The sequence below is a fragment of the Oncorhynchus mykiss genome, chromosome 7 (genome assembly GCF_057628025.1).
Source record: "Oncorhynchus mykiss isolate SJ-2025 chromosome 7, ASM5762802v1, whole genome shotgun sequence".
In the NCBI taxonomy this organism is placed as follows: domain Eukaryota; kingdom Metazoa; phylum Chordata; class Actinopteri; order Salmoniformes; family Salmonidae; genus Oncorhynchus; species Oncorhynchus mykiss.
In genome coordinates, this window is record NC_143028.1 from 60,394,023 (window position 1) to 60,416,817 (window position 22,795).

At 43.6% G+C, this 22,795-nt stretch overlaps 1 protein-coding gene across 1 annotated transcript in view; it reads left to right on the forward strand.

Annotated features, from left to right (window-relative positions):
- Positions 1-22,795, forward strand: part of LOC110528290 (lysyl oxidase homolog 2A) — a 64,343-nt gene that overhangs the window by 5,018 nt on the left and 36,530 nt on the right. The window contains exon 3 of the mRNA XM_021610237.3: positions 5,360-5,535. Coding sequence (XP_021465912.2) covers positions 5,360-5,535 — 176 coding nt within the window. The remainder of the gene's footprint in view (positions 1-5,359; positions 5,536-22,795) is intronic.

Below are 22,795 nucleotides of genomic sequence, written 5' to 3' on the forward strand. Positions count from 1 at the left end.
AATTTCAGGCTGGATTTTCAAACAGCTCTTACACTTTAACGGCATTATCAAACTTTTTACAATTTCACAGTATTATTTCAACCTAATAGTGTGGAAATATATATAACACACAGGAAAATCACATTTTTGACTGCACTGGGCATTTTAAAATCTTTAAAAATGGATTTGAGCAATCTCATGCCCACTTTATTAAGGTCCTGGACCCAGATTCAAATCAAATCAAATGAAATGTTATTTGTCACATGTGCAGAATACAACCTTACTGTGAAATGCTTACTTACAAGCCCTTAATCAACAATGCAGGTGAAGAAATAGAGTAACCAAAATATTTACTAAAAAACTAAAGTAAAAAATTATATAAAAAGTAACACAATAAAATAATAATACCGAGGCTATATACAGTGGGTACCGGTACCGAGTCAATGGGCGGGGTACAGGTTAGTCGAGGTAATTTGTAGGTAGTGACTATGTATAGATAATAAACAGTGAGTAGCAGCAGTGTAAAATCAAGGGGGGGGGGGGAGGGTCAATGTAAATAGTCAGGGTCAGGCCAATCTTTTTAATTTTTACTTTAAAAAAAAAATCCCATTTTCTCCCCAATTTCGTGGTATCCAATTGTTTAGTAGATACTATCTTGTCTCATCGCTGCAACTCCTGTACGGGCTCGGGAGAGACGAAGGTTGAAAGTCATGTGTCCTCCGATACACAACCCAACCAAGCCGCACTGCTTCTTAACACAGCGCGCATCCAACCAGGAAGCTGTTAAGGAGTGTAGAAGCTGTTAAGGAGCCTTTTGGACCTAGACTTGGCACTCTGGTACCGCTTGCCGTGCGGTAGCAGAGAGAACAGTCTATGACTTTGGTGACTGGAGTCTTTGACAATTTTTTGTGCCTTCCTCTGACACCGCCTAGTATATAGGTCCTGGATGGAAGGAAGCTTGACCCCAGAGATGTACTGGGCCATACGCACTACCCTACCCTGTAGCACCTTACGGTTGGATGCCGAGCAGTTGCCATACCAGGCGGTGATGCAACCGGTCAGGATGCTCTCGATGGTGCAGCTGTAGATCTTTTTGAGGATCTGGGGACTCATGCCAAATCTTTTCAGTCTCCTGTGGGAGAAAAGGAGTTGTCGTGCCCTCTTCACGACTGTCTTGGTGTGTTTGGACCATGATAGTTTGTTGGTGATGTGGACACCAAGGAACTTGAAACTCTCGACCAGCTCCACAACAGCCCCGTCGATGTGAACGAAGGCGTGTTCGGCCCTCCTTTTCCTGTAGTCCACGATTATCTCCTTTGTCTTGTTCACGTTGAGGGAGAGGTTGTTGTCCTGGCAGTCTCTGACCTCCTCCCTATAGGCTGTCTCATCGTTGTCAGTGATCAGGCCTACCACTGTTGTGTTGTCAGCAAACTTAAAAACTTCTTCGTGATCAGTGTCCCTTCCTAGGGACGGTTGAGCTAACGTAGGCTAATGCGATTAGCATGAGGTTGTATGTAACAAGAAAATTTACCAGGACATAGACATATCTGATATTGTCCGAAAGCTTAAATTCTTGTTAATCTAACTGCACTGTCCAATTTACAGTAGCTATTACAGTGAAAGAATACCATGCTATTGTTTGAGGAGAGTGCACAATTTTGAACATAAAAAGCTATTAATAAACAAATTTGGCATATTTATGCAGTCTTGATACAACATTTTGAGCAGAAATGCAATGCTTCATTGGATCAGTCTAAAACGTTGTACATACACTGCTGCCATCTAGTGGCCAAAATGTATATCGCACCTGGGCTGGAATAATACATTATGGCCTTTCTCCTGCTACAGGAAGTTAGATTTGAGTATGTAATTTCAGGCAAAAATGGAAATAAAAGGGACGGATTCTTACCTCTTTGAACCACCCCTCCCGGATCCGGGATAATTGTCATCAGCAACGCTGAATAGCATTGCGCAACAGTCAAATAATATTACTAGAAAATATTCATTTTCATGAAATCACAAGTGCAATATAGGAAAACACAGTTTAGCCTTTTGTTAATCACCCTGTCGTCTCAGATTTTGAAATGATGTTTTACAGCGAAAGCAATCCAAGCGATTGTGTAAGTTTATCGATAGCCTAGCATAGCATTATGTACACTTAGCATCAGGAAGCTTGGTTACGAAAATCAGAAAAGCAATCAAATTAACCGTTTACCTTTGATGATCTTCGGATGTTTTCACTCACGAGACTCCCAGTTACACAGCAAATGTTCCTTTTGTTCCATAAAGATGATTTTCATACCCAAAATACCAATTGTGCACCAACTCACTCTGAGAGCCCCCACCTGTCCACTTACGCAATGTGATCCTTCACGCTCATTTTTCAAAATAAAAGCCTGAAACTGAAGACTGTTGACACCTTAGGGAAGCCACAGAAAAAGGAATCTGGTTGATATCCCTTTAAATGGGCAATAGGGATGCAAAAGAACAGAGCGATTTAAAAAACAGGGGCACTTCCTAATTGGATTTTCCTCAGGTTTTAGCCTGCAATATCAGTTCTGTTTAACTCACAGACAAACTTTTGACAGTTTTGGAAACTTTAGAGTGTTTTCTATCCTAATTATATGCATATTCTAGCATCTGGTCCTGATAAAATAGGCCGTTTACTTTGGGAACGTTATTGGGAATGTTATTTTTCCAAACATAAAAATAGTGCCCCCTAGCTTCAAGAGGTTTTAATGATGGTGTTCGAGTCGTGCTTGGCAATGCAGTCGTGGGTAAACAAAGAGTACAGGAGGGGAATAAGCACACACCCCTGAGGGGTCCCTGTGTTAAGGATCAGTGTGGCAGATGTGTTGTTTCCTACCCTTACAACCTGGGGGTGTCCCGACAGGAAGTCCAGGATCCAGTTGCAGAGGGAGGTGTTTAGTCCCATGGTCCTTAGCTTAGTGGTGAGCTTTGTGGGCACTGTGGTGTTGAACGCTGAGCTGTAGTCAATGAACAGCATTCTCACATAGGTGTTCCTTTTGTCCAGGTGGGAAAGGACAGTATGAAGTGCGATTGAGATTGCGTCATCTGTGGATATTTTGGGGTGTTATGCAAATTGGAGTGGGTTTAGGGTTTCCGGGATGATGGTGAGTGCTACGGGGCGGTAGTCATTTAGGCAGGTTACCTTCGCTTTCTTAGGAACAGGGACTATGGTGGTTTGCTTGAAACATGTAGGTGTTACAGACTTGATCAAGGAGAGGATGAAAATGGTCCACGCATGCTCTGAGTACATGTCCTAGTAATCCGTCTAGCCCTGCAGCCTTGTGAATGTTGACCTGTTTAAAGGTCTTGCTCACATCGGCTATGTAGAGTGTGATCACACAGGTTCTCGTGCATGCTTCACTGTTTCTTCCCTCGAAGTGAGCATAAAAGGCATTTAGCTGGTCTGGTAGGCTCCCGTCACTGGGCAGCTCGCGGCTGGGTTTCCCTTTGTATTCTGTAATAGTTTGCAAGCCCTGCCACATCCGACGTGCGTCAGAGCCGGTGTAGTAGGATTGAAACTTTGTCCTGTATTGACGCTTTGCCTGTTTGTTGGGTCGTCTGAGTGCATAGCGGGATTTCTTACAAGCGTCCGGATTACTGTCCCGCTCCTCCTGTACTCCCAGCTCTAACCTTTAGCTTGGTGCAGATGTTGCCTGTAATCCATGGCTTCTGTTTGGGAAATGTACGTACCTTCACTGTGGGGACGATTTCATCGATGCACTTATTTATGAAGCTGGTGACTGAGGTAGTATACTCCTCAATGCCATTGGATGAATCCTGGAACATATTCCAGTCTGTGCTAGTCTGTGTAGCATGGCATCCGCGTCATCTGACCACTTCTTTATTGAGCGAGTCACTGGTACTTCCTGCTTTAGTTTTGCTTGTAAGCATGAATCAGCAGGATAGAATTGTGGTCAGATTTGCCAAATGGAGGGCGAGGGAGAGCTTTGTAAGTGTCTCTGTGTTTGCGGTAAATGTGGTGTAGAGGTTTTTTTCCCTCTGGTGCACATGTGACATGCTGGTAAAACTAATTTAAGTTTGCCTGCACTAAAGTCCCCGGCCACAAGAAGCGCCGCTTCTGGATGATCATTTTCTTGTTTGCTTATGGCCTTATACAGCTCGTTGAGTGCGGTCTTAGTGCCAGCATCGGTTTGTGGTGGTAAATAGACGGCTTCGAAAAATATAGATGAAAACTCTCTTGGTAGATAGTGTGGTCTGCAGTTTATCTTAAAAATGTTTTAACCTTTATTTAACTAGGCAAGTCAGTTAAGAACAAATTGTATTTACAATGACAGCCCACCCTGGCCAAGCCCAGATGATGCAGGGCCAATTGTGCGCTGTCCTATGTGACTCCCGAACACGGCCGGTTGTGATACAGCCTGGGATCAAACCCGAGTCTATAGTTACACCTATAGCACTGCGCCACTCAGTTCCCCACTCAGTCATGATGTACTCTACCTCAGGCGAACGATACCTCAAGACCTCATTTAACGGCAGGTAGCCTAGTGGTTAGAGTGTTGTACTAGTAACCAAAAGGTTGCAACATCAAGTCCCCAAGCTGATACGGATAAAAGAAAAAAATTAACAGCGCCAGCTGTTATTGACAAATAGACACACCACCCCTCGTCTTACCAGACATAGCTGTTCTGTCCTGCCGATGCACGGAAAACCCAGCCAACTGAATCTTATCCGTATCGACTCGGTGAAACACAAGATATTACTGTTTTTACTGTCATGTTGGTAAGATAGTCTCGAGTGGAGATTGTTCAGTTTATTTTCCAGTGATTGCACATTGGTCAATAGAATGGATGGTAGAGGCGGGTTACCCACTCGCGGATTAATTCTCACAAGGCACCCCGATCTCCACCCCCTGTATTTCCGTCTTTTCTTCATGCGAATGGTGGGGATTTGGGCCTGGTCTCGGAGAAGCTGTAAATCTTTTCCGTCTGACTCATTAAAGAAAAAATCTTTGTCCAGTTCGAGGTGAGTAATCGCTGTTCTGATATCCTGAAGCTCTTTTCTGTTATAAGAGACGGTAGCAGCAACATTATGTACAAAAGAAGTTACAAGCAATGCGAAAAAACACACAAAATAGCTCAGTTGGTTAGGAGCCTGTAAAACGGCAGCCATGCCCTTCTGGCGCCATTATTCAGTCTAGATTAATCCTAGTCCTGGATTTTCAATGGAGAAAATACAGTATATTGAAAGTATGTTTTAGTTCACAATGAGACTGGCCCAAAGTGTTACCCAAAGGTGTTGTCTGTTGAAGCTTAAAATTGATATAGGGCGTTGGGGAGGGTTCATTAGATGTGTGGTCATTAGAGGTGTCTCCATCCCCCATTGTTCAAAGGTCGGATCTGGCTGGACAACGTCCACTGTTCGGGGCGGGAGAGAACACTGGCTCAGTGCAAGTCCAATGGCTTCGGAGTGTCCGACTGCAAACACTCTGAGGACGTGGGAGTGGTGTGTAACCAGAGGCGCATCCCCGGCTTCAAGTTCATCAGTAGCTTCACCAACAGTGTGGAGGTAAGCCTAAAACATAAACACACATGTTAGCACATAGAAATACAGACACACACACTTATGTACACACGGCTGCACGGCCGCACAAACACACATACACACAACACACACACACCATACATGATTGCTTCTTTGCTTTTGTTGGATGCTGTTACGGTGCAATTTCACAGAAATGCAAGACAGATGTGGAGCAATAGCTGAGAATATGTGTTTAACGTTTGAAAGGAGTTCTGGATATCAGGGATCTAGTGTCGAAATGTCTTACGGTAAACCCTTTCGTCAAACCCAGTTTCCATGCTCCAAACTGTTGGAGACAGGAAGGGAAGTGGAAGGGTAGAGCAGGGAGGGAGGTGGAAGGGTAGGGAGGTAGGAAGGTGGAAGGGTAGGGAGGTAGGAAGGTGGAAGGGTAAGGAAGGAGTGAGTGGGAAGTGTCGGGAGGGCAGGAGGTGGAAGGGTACACTCTTAAATGTGCTATCTAGAACCAATAAAGGTACTTAGGCTGTTCCAATAAGGTAACTATTTGAAGAACCCTTTTTGGTTCCAGATAGAACCCTTTTGGGTTCCATGCAGAACACTTTCTACAGAGGGTTCTACATGGAACCCAAAAGAGTTCTACCTGGAACCAAAAGGGGTTCAACCTGGAACCAAAAGGTTCTCCTATTGGGACAGCTGAATAACTGTTTTGGTACCGTTTTTTCGAGTGTAGGGAGGAAGAAGGGTAGAAAGAAAGGGAGGTAGAAGGGTAGAAAGGAAGGGAGGTAGAAGGGTAGAAAGGAAGGGAGGTAGAAGGGTAGAAAGGAAGGGAGGTAGAAGGGTAGAAAGGAAGGGAGGTAGAAGGGTAGAAAGGAATGGAGGTAGAAGGGTTGAGAGGAAGGGAGGTTGAAGGGTAGAGAGGACAGGAGGTAGAAGGGTAGAAAGGGGAGGTTTTTATTTTTTATTTCCCCTTTATTTAAACAGGTAGGCCAGTTGAGAACAAGTTCTCATTTACAACTGCGACCTGGCCAAGATAAAGCAAAACAGTGCCACAAAAACAACAACACATTTACACATAAACAAACGTACAGTCAATAACACAATAGAAAGATCTACGTACAGTGTGCAAATGTAGAAGAGTAGGGAGGTAAGGCAAAAATAGGCCATAGAGGCAAAATAATTACAATTTAGCATTAACACTGGAGTGATAGATGTGCAGATGATGATGTGCAAGTAGAGATACTGGGATGCAAAAGAGCAAGAAGATAAATAACAATATAAGGATGAGGTAGTTGGGTGTGCTATTTACAGATTGGTTGTGTACAGGTACCACTAGTGATCTGTAAGCTGCTCTGACAGCTGATGCTTACAGTTAGAGAGGGAGATATAAGTCTCCAGCTTCAGTGATTTTTGCAATTAGTTCCAGTCATTGGCAGCAGAGAACTGGAAGGAAAGGCGGCCAAAGTAAGTGTTGGCTTTGGGTGTGACCAGTGAAATATTCCTGCTGGAGCGCGTGCTATGGGTGGGTGTTGCTATGGTGACCAGTGAGCTGAGATAAGGCGGCGCTTTACCTCAGCAAAGACTTATAGATGACCTGGAGTCAGTGGGTTTGGCGACAAATCTGTAGCCAGCCAACGAGAGCATACAGGTTGCAGTGGTGGGTAGTATATGGGGCTTTGGTGACAAAACAGATGGTACTGTGATAGACTGCATCCAGTTTGCTGAGTAGAGTGTTGGAGGCTATTTTGTAAATTACATTGCCAAAGTCAAGGATCAATAGGATAGTCAGTTTTACGAGGGTATGTATGGCAGCATGAGTGAAGGAGGCTTTGTTACGAAATAGGAAGCCGATTCTAGATTTCATTTTGATTTGGAGATGCTTAATGTGAGTCTGGAAGGAGAGTTTACAGTCTAACCAGACATCTAGGTATTTGTAGTTGTCCACATATTCTAAGTCAGAAACGTACAGAGTAGTGATGCTAGTTGGGCGGGTGGGTGCGGGCAGCAATCGACTGAAGAGCAGGCATTTAATTTTACTAGCATTTAAAAGCAGTTGGAGGCCACAGAAGGAGAGTTGTATGGCATTGAAGCTCGTTTGGAGGTTTGTTAAACACATTGTCCAAAGAAGGGTCAGATGTATATATAATTGTGTCGTCTGCGTAGAGGTGGATCAGAGAATCACCAGCAGCAAGAGCAACATCATTGATATATACAAAGAAAAGAGTCGGCCCAGGAATTGAACCTCGTGGCACCCCAATAGAGACTGCCAGAGGACCGGACAACATGCCCTCCGATTTGACACACTTAACTCTTTCTGAGAAGTAGTAGTTGGTGAACCAGGCGAGGCAGTCATTTGAGAAACCAAGGCTGTTGAGTCTGCCAATGTGAATGCTGTGATTGACAGAGTCAAAAGCCTTGGCCAGGTCGATGAAGACGGCTGCACAGTACTGTCTTTTATTGATGGCGGTTGGATATCGTTTAGGACCTTGAGCGTGGCTGAGGTGCACACATCACCAGCTGGGAAACCAGATTGCATAGTGGAGAAGGTACGGTGGGATTCAAAATGGTCGGTGATCTGCTTTCAAAGATTTTGGAAAGACAAGGCAGGATGTATATAGGTTTATAACAGTTTTGGTCTAGAGTGTCTCCCCCTTTGAAGAGGGGGATGACCGCAACAGCTTTCCAATCTTTGGGAATCTCAGACAATACGAAAGAGAGGTTGAACAGACTAGTAATAGGGGCTGCAACAATTTCGGTGGATCATTTTAAAAAGAGAGGGTCCAGATTGACTATCACAGCTGATTTGTAGGTAGAAGGGTAGAGAGAAAGCTAGGTAGAAGGGTAGAAAACAGGAGGTCTGGACTGTGATTGTAACTTAGGCTAAATCAAACACGAGTTCCTGTAGAGAAAGTCCACATAGCACCAACAGAGACACATCTTTGGTAATGTTTATTCATTGAGAGGGTGTCTGTGTGACTTTAATCAGCCTGTACACAACACTAATTCTTGAGTTTAGTTTAACTCAAGTTTGACTGTAGCTGTATTGATTTTGGAACTTCTCTGAGTTGGGATCACACTAAGTTTTGACTTTGACTTTTGACTTGGAGTGCCCTGAATTCACAGAAAGAAGCAGTTTTTGCAATTCTGCAAATACTGTTTATTTCAGTTTCACTTATTTAGAATCACTTTAAACGTCTACATAAGGTTAACAACAAACCAGAGCTTGAACATGTTAAATGAAACCTATTAGGGCAACAGTGACATTGAGAAAGTATTTTAGGTTGTGACTTGCTCAGGAGAGAAAATGTGAATGGAACCAGACGATGAAAGGGAATCCCACCCAGTAGGCCAGGAAATGTGACATTATACAACACCAACAGACGTGACACAAGTGGGCCACATTTTTAATCTTCCACTAGTGCGCTCACATTCGCCTACAGCAGGAAACGAGATACATTTGAGCTCAGCGCGCTATGGCCCGTCTGTGGCCTGAGAACTTTACCACAGTAGGCCCTTCTTTCTGGCGTAACCATGGTGACAGCCCAGTTGAGAACCCCTATCTGGTGTCTGGGATGCTTACCAGGTGACTCACAGAGACCCAGACCCCGCTGACTGGTACGGAGGAGATGACGACATAGTGGATGAAACACACACACACACACATACACACACACACACACACATACACACACACAGGGGGAATACCACCCCATCATAATGATGAGAGCACCTCTGTGCTGGGATGGAAAGTCTGCATGGGTTTATAGCACTAAATAAAGGGGGGTGGCATTCCTGGTTTAGCATAGAGTACTTGGACACTAATCTAAAACTCCTGCCGTCCCACACAAACCAATAGTGTTTGTGTGTCCTTTGAATGTGTTTGAATTTAAAAACGAGTTAAATGCATCTAAAACTGAGGCCAGTCTGTGGTTTATCATTTTAACAGTTAGCAGTTGAGAGCAGCAGGATAGTCAAATGCCACTGACTGCGCTAGACTAGAGAATTTGCAGTGTTCAAATTCCAGTGGATTCTTCTCCAGTGTCTGTTTTCACTCGACTTCATAAGATAACAAGACCCTGCAGAACTTCTCAGATCCCTGTGTATCTTTCTCATGAAATGAACGATCAACTCTATGAGAAAGTATGAGGAAAAGGGAGGGAGGAAGAAAGGCATTGGAATCGGAGATGTGATCATGAAATGAACTACTGATTTCAAGGCTTAATGAAGCCTTCATACACCCTTTATAAAACGACATGCTTCATAAATCATTCATAAGCTTCTAGCTTGGAATCTAAATGGGGAAACCTAGTTCAATAGATTAATCCCTATCCTCAAACTTCACTCTGTTCTTTTTATACTATGTCTGCTATACGTGAACATTGGACTTAAAAACGGCGCCCTCCTGCTGTTTATTTGTGCCCTGTTTATATTTACGTCTCTATGGGTGTTATTACAGATAACTGTCCACACTATGCAAATATTTCCCTGGACTGACCAGAGTCTTTCAACTAGCAGGGGAGTGGACTGGGAAAATGTGTCGTTTTGCCTCTTCACCAAGCCTGACCTTGGGTCAGAAACAGGAACAAGTAGCTCCTGTCTTCCATTCATTCCTGGGATGAAGTGGTATTCTATGCAGGGTTTCCAACCAGGTCATGCCCTGACCCAACTTTGTCAATATGGTTTTATGTAACAAGACCCAACCAGACACAACTGTGCTACATGCTAATTCAGTTATTAGTATTTCCCAAAATATTTTCTCCTACAGTATCTTGGTATGCTCTATCCTGTCCCTAAGTTCAACTTTTTAAAATTAAACTCACAGACAAGGTCTATGGGTGTTTTGGGGGTTCTCTGCTTATCAAAGGCTTGTTTGTTGTTTGTGTGTGTGTGTGGTTTACACTAGTTAGCTGTCAAAAAGGAACACAAGACCACACAGATTGGGCTATTATATTAAGCATTTACCACAAATTATAGGTTGTCCATAATAAAAACATCAGTCCTGCAGCTGACTAAAAGTTGTCTTTCCATAATTTCAGCTAAACCGATGCCCCTTTGGTGGTAAAAGTAGACACTGAATTCTCTCCATCTCTTGATAATCATTTCACAGACTCACAGACATGTTTTGTTATTTAAGCAAAACGTCATGATATACTAGCGTATGACCATTTCTTCCATCTCATTTCACACTGGAACTTTCAAGTGTCTCTTAGCATTTAGCCCTTATAAATCATCTCAGTTGTTCAGCTCTGCTCCAGGCAGATTCTCCCTGTATGTGTTAACCCCCTGCTTTCATCTATTAAAAGCAGAGCATGTCAAACCCACACAGAGCTGTGTTTTTACCTTTGACCCCTGTCATCTACAGTGGGGCAAAAAAGTATTTAGTCAGCCACCAATTGTGCAAGTTCTCCCACTTAAAAAGATGAGAGAGGCCTGTAATTTTCATAATAGGTACACTTCAACTATGACAGACACAATGAGAAAAAAAATCCAGAAAATCACATTGTAGGATTTTTAATGGATTCATTTGCAAATTATGGTGGAAAATAAGTATTTGTTCACCAGGCTCCTCTGTCCTCCACTCGTTACCTGTATTAATGGCACCTGTTTGAACTTGTTATCAGTATAAAAGACACCTGTCCACAACCTCAAACAGTCACACTCCAAACTCCGCTATGGCCAAGACCAAAGAGCTGTCAAAGGACACCAGAAACACAATTGTAGACCTGCACCAAGCTGGGAAGACTGAATCTGCAATAGGTAAGCAGCTTGGTTTGAAGAAATCAACTGTGGGAGCAATTATTATGAAATGGAAGACATACAAGACCACTGATAATCTCTCTCGATCTGGGGCTCCACGCAAGATCTCACCCCGTGGGGTCAAAATGATCACAAGAACGGCGAGCAAAAATCCCAGAACCACAGGGGGGACCTAGTGAATGACCTGCAGAGAGCTGGGACCAAAGTAACAAAGCCTACCATCAGTAACGCCCTACGCTGCCAGGGACTCAAATCCTGCAGTGCCAGACGTGTCCCCCTGCTTAAGCCAGTACATGTCCAGGCCCGTCTGAAGTTTGCTAGAGAGCATTTGGATGATCCAGAAGAAGATTGGGAGAATGTCATATGGTCAGATGAAACCAAAATATAACTTTTTGGTAAAAACTCAACTCGTCGTGTTTGGAGGACAAAGAATGCTGAGTTGCATCCAAAGAACACCATACCTACTGTACCTACTGTGAAGAATGGGGGTGGAAACATCATGCTTTGGGGCTGTTTTTCTGCAAAGGGACCAGGACGACTGATCCATGTAAAGGAAAGAATGAATGGGGCCATGTATCGTGAGATTTTGAGTGAAAACCTCCTTCCATCAGCAAGGGCATTGAAGATGAAACGTGGCTGGGTCTTTCAGCGTGACAATGATCCCAAACACACCGCCCTGGCAATGAAGGAGTGGCTTCGTAAGAAGCATTTCAAGGTCCTGGAGTGGCCTAGCCAGTCTCCAGATCTCAACCCCATAGAAAATCTTTGGAGGGAGTTGAAAGTCCGTGTTGCCCAGCAACAGCCCCAAAACATCACTGCTCTAGAGAGGATCTGCATGGAGGAATGGGCCAAAATACCAGCAAAAGTGTGTTTAAACCTTGTGAAGACTTACAGAAAACGTTTGACCTCTGTCATTGCCAACAAAGGGTATATAACAAAGTATTGAGATAAACTTTTGTTATTGACCAAATACTTATTTTCCACCATAATTTGCCAATAAATTCCTTAAAAATCCTACAATGTAATTTTCAGGATTTTTTTCCCTCATTTTGTCTGTCAAAGTTGAAGTGTACCGATGCTGAAAACTACAGGCCTCTCTCATCTTTTTTAAGTGGGAGAACTTGCACAATTGGTGTCTGACTAATGTGTCGGTAATGAGAATCTCTCTGCATATGTTTACGCTAGTCTTGTATATATTAGCAGGAGTCGTTGTGTGATATTTGGTCCCTGCTTTGTGTAGATCTGTTTGTCCTCGGTTCCTTCCTCCAAGAAGCCAAAACATTTACTAAATGAAGCCATCTAAGGGGGTCTTCTCTCTTCAGACCAAAACATTAGGAGGTGGGCAGGAAGCCTTGTTTATCAGTAGCTAACTAACAGCATGATTCTACAAGGTTGGCGGCTCACGTAATGCTGCATGTGCAGCTGGGGATAATGGCATGCCACACGTGGAACCAATCGCCAAGAGGCCTGGGGAGTTGGTTCTCAGATGGTCAGCTGGGAGGAGCATGCTGCGGTGACTCGATGTGGAGGGATATTCCATGGGGCCGGGTTACAAACTGTATCGTATGATGTATAGTTTTATTATGAAATTAGGATGTATGTAATGAGGATGCACATGAGTTACCTCCTGATTTTTCCTTGCAGTTTTTTTAATGATCCTTCCTACAGTATCTATAACGTCTTTAATTACGCGACGCTGAACGTGAACGTTGAAATTTCAGCATTGATCTTGGCAGAGACTCACCAGCACCGTGCAATATGAACTTTGTTGAGGACTCTGGTGTGTCAAGCTTTCAGGGCCAGTTTCCTGGACCCAGATTAAGCCTGGTGCTGGACTAAAAACAAGATCAATGGAGAATCTCAATTGAAAGTACCTTTTAGTCCAGCACTAGCCTTAATCTGTGAAATCAGCTCTAAGAGTGTAAAGTCATTGCAGGTTTTGATGAGTTCTTGACCTGAGTTATTGCAGGTCTTGACCGAGAGGTCTTCCCCCAAGTACTTATGAGTTATGACAAGACATGATGTGAAGTCCTTCCATTAGAAGAGCAAAGCAGCAGCTGCTAACACTTGCGAGACACCGATAACGATTGTGTCTGTTGCTCCCGGCCAAACATATTTTCAACATACCGCCTAGCGACCGGTTATAATAACCCAACATGATGGAAGTGGGCCTTTGAGGTCCATATACAGCTACAGGGGGAGGAAAGGTTGCATTCCACAAGGCAAACTAAGGTGTCTGTTTCCAAAAATCTGATTCTTCACATTCACCCTGCAGTACAACAAAGGGAAACTCGAGCTTCAGATAACTCAAGTTCTGTGGGACAAGATGGAGTTGGAGGGTTTAAGAGTTGAAGGGTTTGAGGGCGGCAGGTAGCCTAGTGTCTAAGGGCATTGGGCCAGTAACCGAAAGGTTACTGGTTTGAATCCCGAGCTGACTAGGTGAATTATCTCTCGATTTGCCCTTGAGCAAGGCACTTAACCCTAATTGCTCCTTTAAGTTGCTCTGGATAAGAGCATCTGCTAAATGACTAAAATGTCAATGGAAAAATGAGCGAGGGGAGGAAGGGTTGATGCATATTTGGCTGGCCAACAAGGAACATGTATTAGGCGGTGATGGGGCCATCGGACCAAAATGTTTTGCTAGCACAGACTGGAATATGTTCCGGGATTCCTCCGATGGCAGGCATTGAGGAATACACCACATCAGTCATTGGCTTCATCAATAAGTGCATCGATGACGTCGTCCCCAATGTGGCTGCACGTAGATACCCCAACCTGAAGCCATGGATTACAGGCAACATCCGCACTGAGCTAAAGGCTAGAGCTGCCACTTTCAAGGAGCAGGACTCTAACCCGGAAGCTTATAAGAAATCCTGCGATGCCCTCCGTAGTACGATTCGATCTTAAACCCGCTATGCCCTCCGACAAACCATCAAACAGGCATCAATACAGGACTAAGATCTAATCGTACTACACTGGCTCTGACGCTCGTCGGATGTGGTTGGGCTTGCAAACCATTACAGACTACAAAGGGAAGCACAGCCGAGAGCTGCCCAGTGACACGAGCCTACCAGACGAGCTAAACTACTTCTGTGCTCGTTTCGAGGCAAATAACACTGAAACAATCATGAGCGCACTAGCTGTTCCGGAAGACTGTGTGATAACGCTCTCTGCAGCCAATGTGAGTAAGACCTTTAAACAGGTCAACATTCACAAGGCCACAGGGCCAGACGGATTACCAGGACGTGTACTGCGAGCATGCGCTGACCAACTGGCAAGTGTCTTCACTGACATTTTCAACCTCTCGCTGTCTGAGTCTGTAATACCAACATGTTTTAAGCAGAACACCATAGGCCCTGTGCCCAAGAACACTAAGGTAACCTGCCTAAATGACTACCGACCCATAGTACTCACATCTGTATCCATGAAGTGCTTTGAAAGGCTGGTCATGACTCACATCAACACCATTATCCCAGAAACCCTAGACCCACTCCAATTTGCATACCGCCCACAGGTGATGCAATCTTTATTGCACTCCACACTGCCCTTTCCCACCTGTACAAAAGGAAAACCTATGTGACTACAGCTCAGCGTTCAACACCATAGTGCCCTCAAAGCTCATCAATAAGCTTATGGACCCTGGGACTAAACACCTCCCTCTGCAACTGGATCCTGGAATTCCTGACGGTCCAGGGTAGGTAACAACACATCCGACATGCTGATCCTCTACACGCGGGCCCCTCAGGGGTGCGTGCTCAGTCTCCTCCTGTAATCCCTGTTCACTCATGACTGCACGGCCAGGCACGACTCCAACACCATCACTAAGTTTCCAGATGACACAACAGTGGTAGGTCTGTCACCAACGACGAGACAGCCTATAGGGAGGAGGTCAGAGACCTGGCCATGTGGTGCCAGGACAACAACCTCTCCCTCAGCGTGATCAAGAGAAAATAGATGATTGTGGACTACAGGAAAAGGAGGACCATGCACGCCCCCATTCTCATCGATGGGGCTGGAGTGGAGCTGGTTGAGAGCTTCAAGTTCCTTGGTATCCACATCACCAACAAATCAACATGGTACAAGCACACCAAGACATTCATGAAGAGGGCACGACAACACCTATTCCCCATCAGGAGATTGAAAAGATTTGGAATGGGTCTTCTGATCCTCAAAAGATTTTACAGCTGCACCATCGAGAGCATCCTGACAAGTTGCATCACTGCCTGGTATGACATTTGCTTGGCCTCTGATCGCAAGGCACTACAGAGGGTAGTGCGTGTGTCCCAGTACATCACTGGGGCAAAGCTTCCTGCCATCCAGGACCTCTATACTAGGCGGTGTCAGAGGAAGGCCCTAGCAATTGTCAGACTCCAGCCACCCTAGTCATTGACTGTTCTCTCTGCCACCGGACAGCAATCGGTACCGGAGCACCAAGTCCAGGTCCAAGAGGCTCCTAAAGAGCTTCTACCCCCAAGCCATAAGACTCCTGAACATCTAATCAAATGGATACCCAGACTATTTGCATTGCCCCCCTCTTTTATACCGCTGCTACTCTGTTGTTATCATCTATGCACAGTCACTTAAATAACTCTACCTACACGTACATATTTCCTCAATTACCTCAACTAACCAGTGCCCCCGCACATTGACTCTGAAATATCCTTGTTTTCCATGAAAACATACATGAAACTAGTTGCAAAATGAAATATAGTCAAGGTTATAAATAATGATTTTTAATTTAAATAGTAATTGTGTCTTTCAAACTTTACTTTTGTCAAATAATCCTCAATTTGCAGCAATTACAGCCTTGCAGAACCTTTGTTACGGTTTTCTTCCTGGGAAGGAGAGGAGAACCAAAATGCAGCGTGGTTATGGTTGAACATCTTTAATAAAGATGATAACGTGAACAATATACATATACAAAACAAGAAACCGTGAAAAACCGAAACAGTCCTAACTGGTGCAAAACACAGAGACAGGAAACAACCACCCATGAAATACTCAAAGAATATGGCTGCCTAAATATGGTTTCCAATCAGAGACAACAATAAACACCTGCCTCTGATTGAGAACCACTCTAGGCAACCATAGACTTACCTAGAATACTACACTGAACACAACCCCATCAATCTACAAAACCCCTAGACAAGACAAACACATAATCACCCATGTCACACCCTGGCCTAACCACAATAATAAAGAAAACACAAAATACTAAGGCCAGGGCGTGACACCTTTGGTATTCTAGTTGTCAATTTGTTGAGGTAATCTGGTAAGATTTCACCCCATGCTTCCTGAAGCACCTCCCACAGGTTGGATTTGGTTGATGGGCACTTCTTACGTACCATACAGTCAAGCTGCTCCCACAACAGTTCAATAGGGTTGAGATCCGGTGACTGTGCTGGCCACTCCATTATAGACAGAATACCATCTGACTGCTTCTTCCCTAAATAGTTATTGCATAGTTTGGAGCTGTGCTTTGGGTCTTTGTCCTGTTGTAGGAGGAAATTGGCTCCAATTAAGTGCCGTCCACAGGGTATGGCATGGGTGTTGCAAAATGGAGTGAAAGCCTTCCTTATTCAAGATAACTTTTACCCTGTACAAATCTCACACTTTAACACCACCAAAGCAACCCCAGACCATCACATTGTCTCCACCATGCTTGACAAATGGCGTCAAGCACTCTTCCAGCATCTTTTCATTTTTTCTGCGTCTAACGAATGTTCTTTGTGATCCGAACACCTCAAACTTAGATTCGTCTGTCCATAACACTTTTTTCCAATCTTCCTCTGTCCAGTGTCTGTGTTCTTTTGCCCATCTTAATCCTTTCTTTTTATTGGCCAGTCTGAGATATGGCTTTTTCTTTGCAACTCTGCCTAGAAGGCCAGCGTCCCGGAATCGCCTCTTAACTGTTGACGTTGAGACTGGTGTTTTGTGGGTACTATTTAATCAAGCTGCCAGTTGAGGACTTGTGAGGTGTCTGTTTCTCAAACTAGACACTCTAATGTACTTACTCTAATGTACTCACCTGGGCCTCCCACTCCTCTTTCTATTCTGGTTAGAGGCAGTTTGCACTGTTCTTTGAAGGGAGTACTACACAGCTTTGCACGAGATCAATTTCTCGCATGGAATAGCCGCAATTTCTCAGAACAAGAATAGACTGACGAGTTTCAGAAGAAAGTCCTTTGTTTCTGGCCATTTTTAGCCTGTAATCGAACCCACAAATGCTGATGCTCCAGATACTCAACTAGTCTAAAGAAGGCCAGTTTTATTGCTTCTTTAATCAGAACAACAGTTTTCAGCTGTGCTAACATCATTGCAAAATGGTTTTCTAATGATCAATTAGCCTTTTAAAATTATAAACTTGGATTAGCTAACACAACGTGCCATTGGAACACAGAAGTGATGGTTGCTGATAATGGGTCTCTGTGCGCCTATGTAGATATTCAGTAAAAAATCTGCCGTTTCCAGCTACAATAGTCATTTACAACATTAGCAATGAACACTGTATTTCTGATCAATTTAATGATATTTTAATGGATTTTCTTTAAAAAACAAGGACATTTCTAAGTGACCCCAAACTTGTGAACGTTAATGTATATATTCTTTCTTTATTTTATTATTATTTTTTTTGTTGGTTAGGGGCTCGTAAGTAAGGTCTACTACACCTGTTGTATTCGGCACATGTGACTAATACAATTTGATTTGAATGTCCTTCTTTATTGCCTTCCCTAACGTCTCAGATGTACGACAGCTGTCCCAAATCCATCAAGGTTTAGGACTTTCCCCGAATTGTGATGCATAGCTAGCAAGCAATGATGTTGTTTCTCATGTTTTCATCCATGCTTGGCATGTTGCATTCATAAACAACCCTGGCCTTATGTCCAGTTGTTATCATAGTGTAAATGAGGTGAGGCAACAACAAGATGTGGAAGTCCATGTGAAGTCTTTCAGACTTATTTTCAGGACTGCTTAGGCCTAGGGGGTAGCGGCTAGGGGACTAATTGGGAATCTTGGAAAGGCTCTGTTGCTAACAAGACTCCACTTGTTAGTTATATTCCTCCTGTTTTTAAATGAAAGTGTGTGTCTACTACTGTCACGTCCTGACCATAGAGAGTCCTTATTTTCTATGGTGGAGTAGGTCAGGGTGTGACTAGGTTTTTTTTCTAGTTTATTATTTCTATGTGGGTGTTCTAGTTTTCATGTTTCTATGTTGGTGTTTTGTATGATTCCCAATTAGAGGTAGCTGGTAATCGTTGTCTCTAATTGGGAATCATATTTAAGTAGTGTTTGTTCCCACCTGTGTTTGTGGGATATTGTTTATGGGTACTCCATTGTCATCACGTTACGTTATTAGTTTATTGTTTTTGCTAAGTTTCACAATTAATAAATTATGTGGAACTCAACATTCGCTGCACCTTGGTCCGTTTCTACATACGATCGTGACAACTACATACAAATAATGGTGATAAGGCTAATATTAGATTTGATAACAGATTTCATATAATTGGCATGACTTTTTTCACTACTACTTCTCAATTCACCATTGACTCATCAAGGCTGTAAGAGCAGTGTCAGAATGGAATGAAGTGATGTACTTTGTGTGGGGTGCTTTCCACTGACTATACACAATGGTTTAGTCTGCTGGTAGGATTGATGGGTTTTGGCCCTGCTGGGCTTGTGTGAGTGGGGGTTATGGGGGTATTGCGCAGTGGGCCAGTAGTAGCAGTAGTCTAGGCATGTGTCAAGGGTTTCTACTGTTTTCTTTGTACTTTCTGTCTCGCGGGATAGTTACACAAGAGTAGATATTCCAGATGCCAAACACACAAATTCACACGCACACAGACACACACAGATGCGCCCACACACACACACATACTCGTTCCGGTCAGTTAGAGTGAAGGCCTATGAAATGTCAGGGCTAGAGGCATATGTGAAAGCAATTTCAAAGAATGTATTTTTTTCTGACTAGGCCATCCGCTACTAAACTGTGGCAGCATGATTAACATACATTTTCCTATATTTAGTACGAGTTAACCTAACGTAGCAGCCGTAAAAATACGCCTGAGTGGAGTCCCCACATCTGTTTTTCAGGGGAAACGCAAGTTAAGTTGAAAATACTGTATCCCTGAAAACCGTGAACACCACGCAGAGAGTGCGTACGAGTAGACATGCATGTGTTATTCCAATGTGAAGCATGGTCAAGCAGGGGGGAATAAGAGGAAAGTAGTTTCAGGCCTTTTCAATTACTGGAATGACCGTGGCCTGCTTCACACCTGCTTCACGTTCACACAGACACTTACAGACGGACGGGGAACCTGTGGGAGCAAGCTGTACATATAGGGACAAACATAATACTGTACCACAAGAGGAAGATACACTTCCTCTTACCATTCTGGTAAAATGCATTGTCTATTGTATAGGACAGGAAACCAAAGTAAGGCCATGAGAGCATAGGACAGCTGGACATACCAAGGTCAGAGGGACACACAAAGGAGGGGGTCAGCCAAATGACCAACGGATGGACTATAGACATAGGACATATAGTTTTAGGACAGGAAGAGAAGAGACACATAGTCTACTAGTCCTAATAAGGACAGACATACCAAAGAACACACCAAGCTAAACATAAGGGGCCCATAGGATAATCACCATTATAACTTAACTGAAAGGAGATATGGGCGTTATTGGGCGTGAACAAGCAGGATGCACAGATTGGGATATAATGGTGGCAGATGGACTGAGGGAAGTAACTTCATTTGCATGTGGGATGGACTCATGTGTTGTATGTGTATAAATACAGAGCCAGTGCTCTGGAAAAGGGTGTGTTCCGCGGACCATCTAGGCTTCTGATATGTTTGTATTAAAAGCCTATATTGAATTCACAAGTTCTTGTAAGTGTTATATTTTGTAACGATCCTCCACTACAAACCCAGTCAGAAAAACATTCTGCCCTATTACAAATGGCTGCTGTGGAAATGGTTGAGTAATCACTAGGGTATTGTATTAAAAAATCTTAACTTACATGAGGACAAGTTCCGTCCACTAGTACCACCATTTCCACATTGAGAAGTCCATTGAACTGGCAATGACAATTTTTTTGACGTATTTACAGTACCTTCAGAAACTATTCCTTGATGTTTTTCTGTATTTTATTTTCAATAAATTTGCTAAAATGTCTAAAAACATGTTTTCACTTTGTCATTATGGGGTATTGTGTGTATATAGGTGATACTTAAAAAAAAAAACATTTTTAATGCAGGCTGTAACACACCAAAATGTGGAATAAGTCAAGGGGTATGAATACTTTCTGAAGGCACTGTAATTGTAAGATTTGTAACTCTTAGGATGAATTATACAAGCCGGCTTGTTAGGCCCCTAGGGGTGAAAGGTCAGTTCAGGAACTCCTTCCCACCCACAAACACATATGTTTTTAGTTATGGCAAATAACTCTCTCATTTTAAGCATTTAACCACAAGGGTGATTCAGTTAATAACTTCTTATGGCTGCAGGGGCAGTATTGAGTAGCTTGGAAGAAAGGTGCCCAGAGGTGCCCAGAGTCAACGGCCTGCTCCTCAGTCCCAGTTGCTAATATATGCATAGTATTATAAGTATTGGATATAAAACACTCTGAAGTTTCTAAAACTGTTTGAATGATGTCTGTGAGTATAACAGAACTCAAATGGCAGGCAGAAACCTGAGAAGAAATCCAAACGGGAAGTGGAAAATCTGAGGTTGGTCGATTTTCAACCCAGCCCCTATCGAATACACAGTGGGATATAGATAAAGTTGCACTTCCTAGGGCTTCCACTAGATGTCAACCGTCTTTAGAAACTTGAATGAGGCTTCTACTGTGTTGTGGAGCCGGATGGGAGCTCTTTGAGTCAGTGGTCTGGCAGAAAGCCAGATCCTGGTCACGCGCATTTCACATGATAGCGACCTGCGTTCCATGGCTTCTCTACAGACATAGGAATTCTCCAGTTGGAACTTTATTGAAGATTTATGATAACAACATCCTAAAGATTGATTCTATACTTACTTGGACAGAGAACCCCACTGGCTGAATGGATAGGGATAATATATCCGGAGAGAGCCATGATTCCGTAAAACAAAGTATGTCACAGTGTCTCTCTGGAAGGAGATCCTCACCCTGAGTTCGTCTATTTTATTGTCCAGGGACTGAACTTTAGCAAGTAATATACTCGGAAGCGGTGGATGGTATGCCGCCTGAGTCTGACTAGGGCCACACTCCTTCTACCTCTTCTATGGTGTCTGCGTTTTGGTGCAGCCCCCGAGATAAATAGAGCTGCCTCGAAGTTTAAACAAAGGATCCAGGTCAGGGAAGTCAAATTTTTGCTTGAATTTCTGGTGAATGACCACAGATCTTTCCAGCTGTAGGTAATAATACAAGAAACGTTCTGATGAAATAACTTAAGAAATAACAGAAATAAATACATAAAAATGCTTCTAGAAAAAGGGTGACCATGTCTGTCAGTGAAATCATGTAAATCTTGTGATTTATAAAGGTCAGTAGTTTTGAGACATTAGTGTCTGAAACTTACCAAAATTAAGTTCCCAAGCATGATTTCTACATTCGGACCCCTTTCGTGCAGTCAAATGATCAATTCGCCCTCTAGTGGCCTCATGGGTGGAATATTATTATTATTTTTCATAATTTATTTGATGAGACAGTTTTAAGTTAGAGAGAATCCTTGCCCACTTTGCGGCTAGAACCTCCGAGTCCTTTCAAGGCCCTCTGCCCATGACCACATGACCGCACTCACCCTGCTTTGCTCTGCTGTTCTGATGGAAACTCACAGTCATACTGTGACTATCGTGATTACATTTATGAAAGACTTCTCTCTCCTTTCTCGCCACTGTGGTCAGTAGTCGGGTGACTGGGGTCTCTGATTCAGTCACGTCTTACCCTCCACCGCTACATTGGTGTTGAGGGGATCCGAACATTCCCCGATGCTGACACCAGGAAATATACTCCCATTTTCATTAAAAGCTAATGTTTCTGGATTCTGGCTTCACACAGAAATGTTGGACTGGCTTTCTCCAGGGGCGAGATGACTGGGTCGTTGGAGAAAAGGCTGAGCTCAGCATTCATGGCGTAGCAAAGCAGTTGTTAAAGGGTTGGCACTCATCACTTTGTGTCCCCACAATACACATTACAGCCCAGCCAGGAGTTAGACTGTGGGTCTATGGATGTATGGACTTTAATAGGGGGCTGAACAGTCAGAGGTCTATAACATGGATGCGTGAGGGAGCATAGAGCAGTCTTCACACGCAACCTAGAGGTCAAAGGTGAAGACGCCGCTCTCCTTTAAGGGTCCTCAGGACAGACAGAGGAGGATAATTGAGGACCATGACCCCCCTACTGACCAGTTGGGTTTATAGACCCATTGTATAGGGTTAGGGTTAACATTGACCGGAGGTAGGAGAGGGCCACACTCAGCCTGCCTCAGCCTTCAGGCAACAGCTTTTGTTTTTACTGTTATTGTAGCTTGGTGAAAGGGGCAAGTAATTC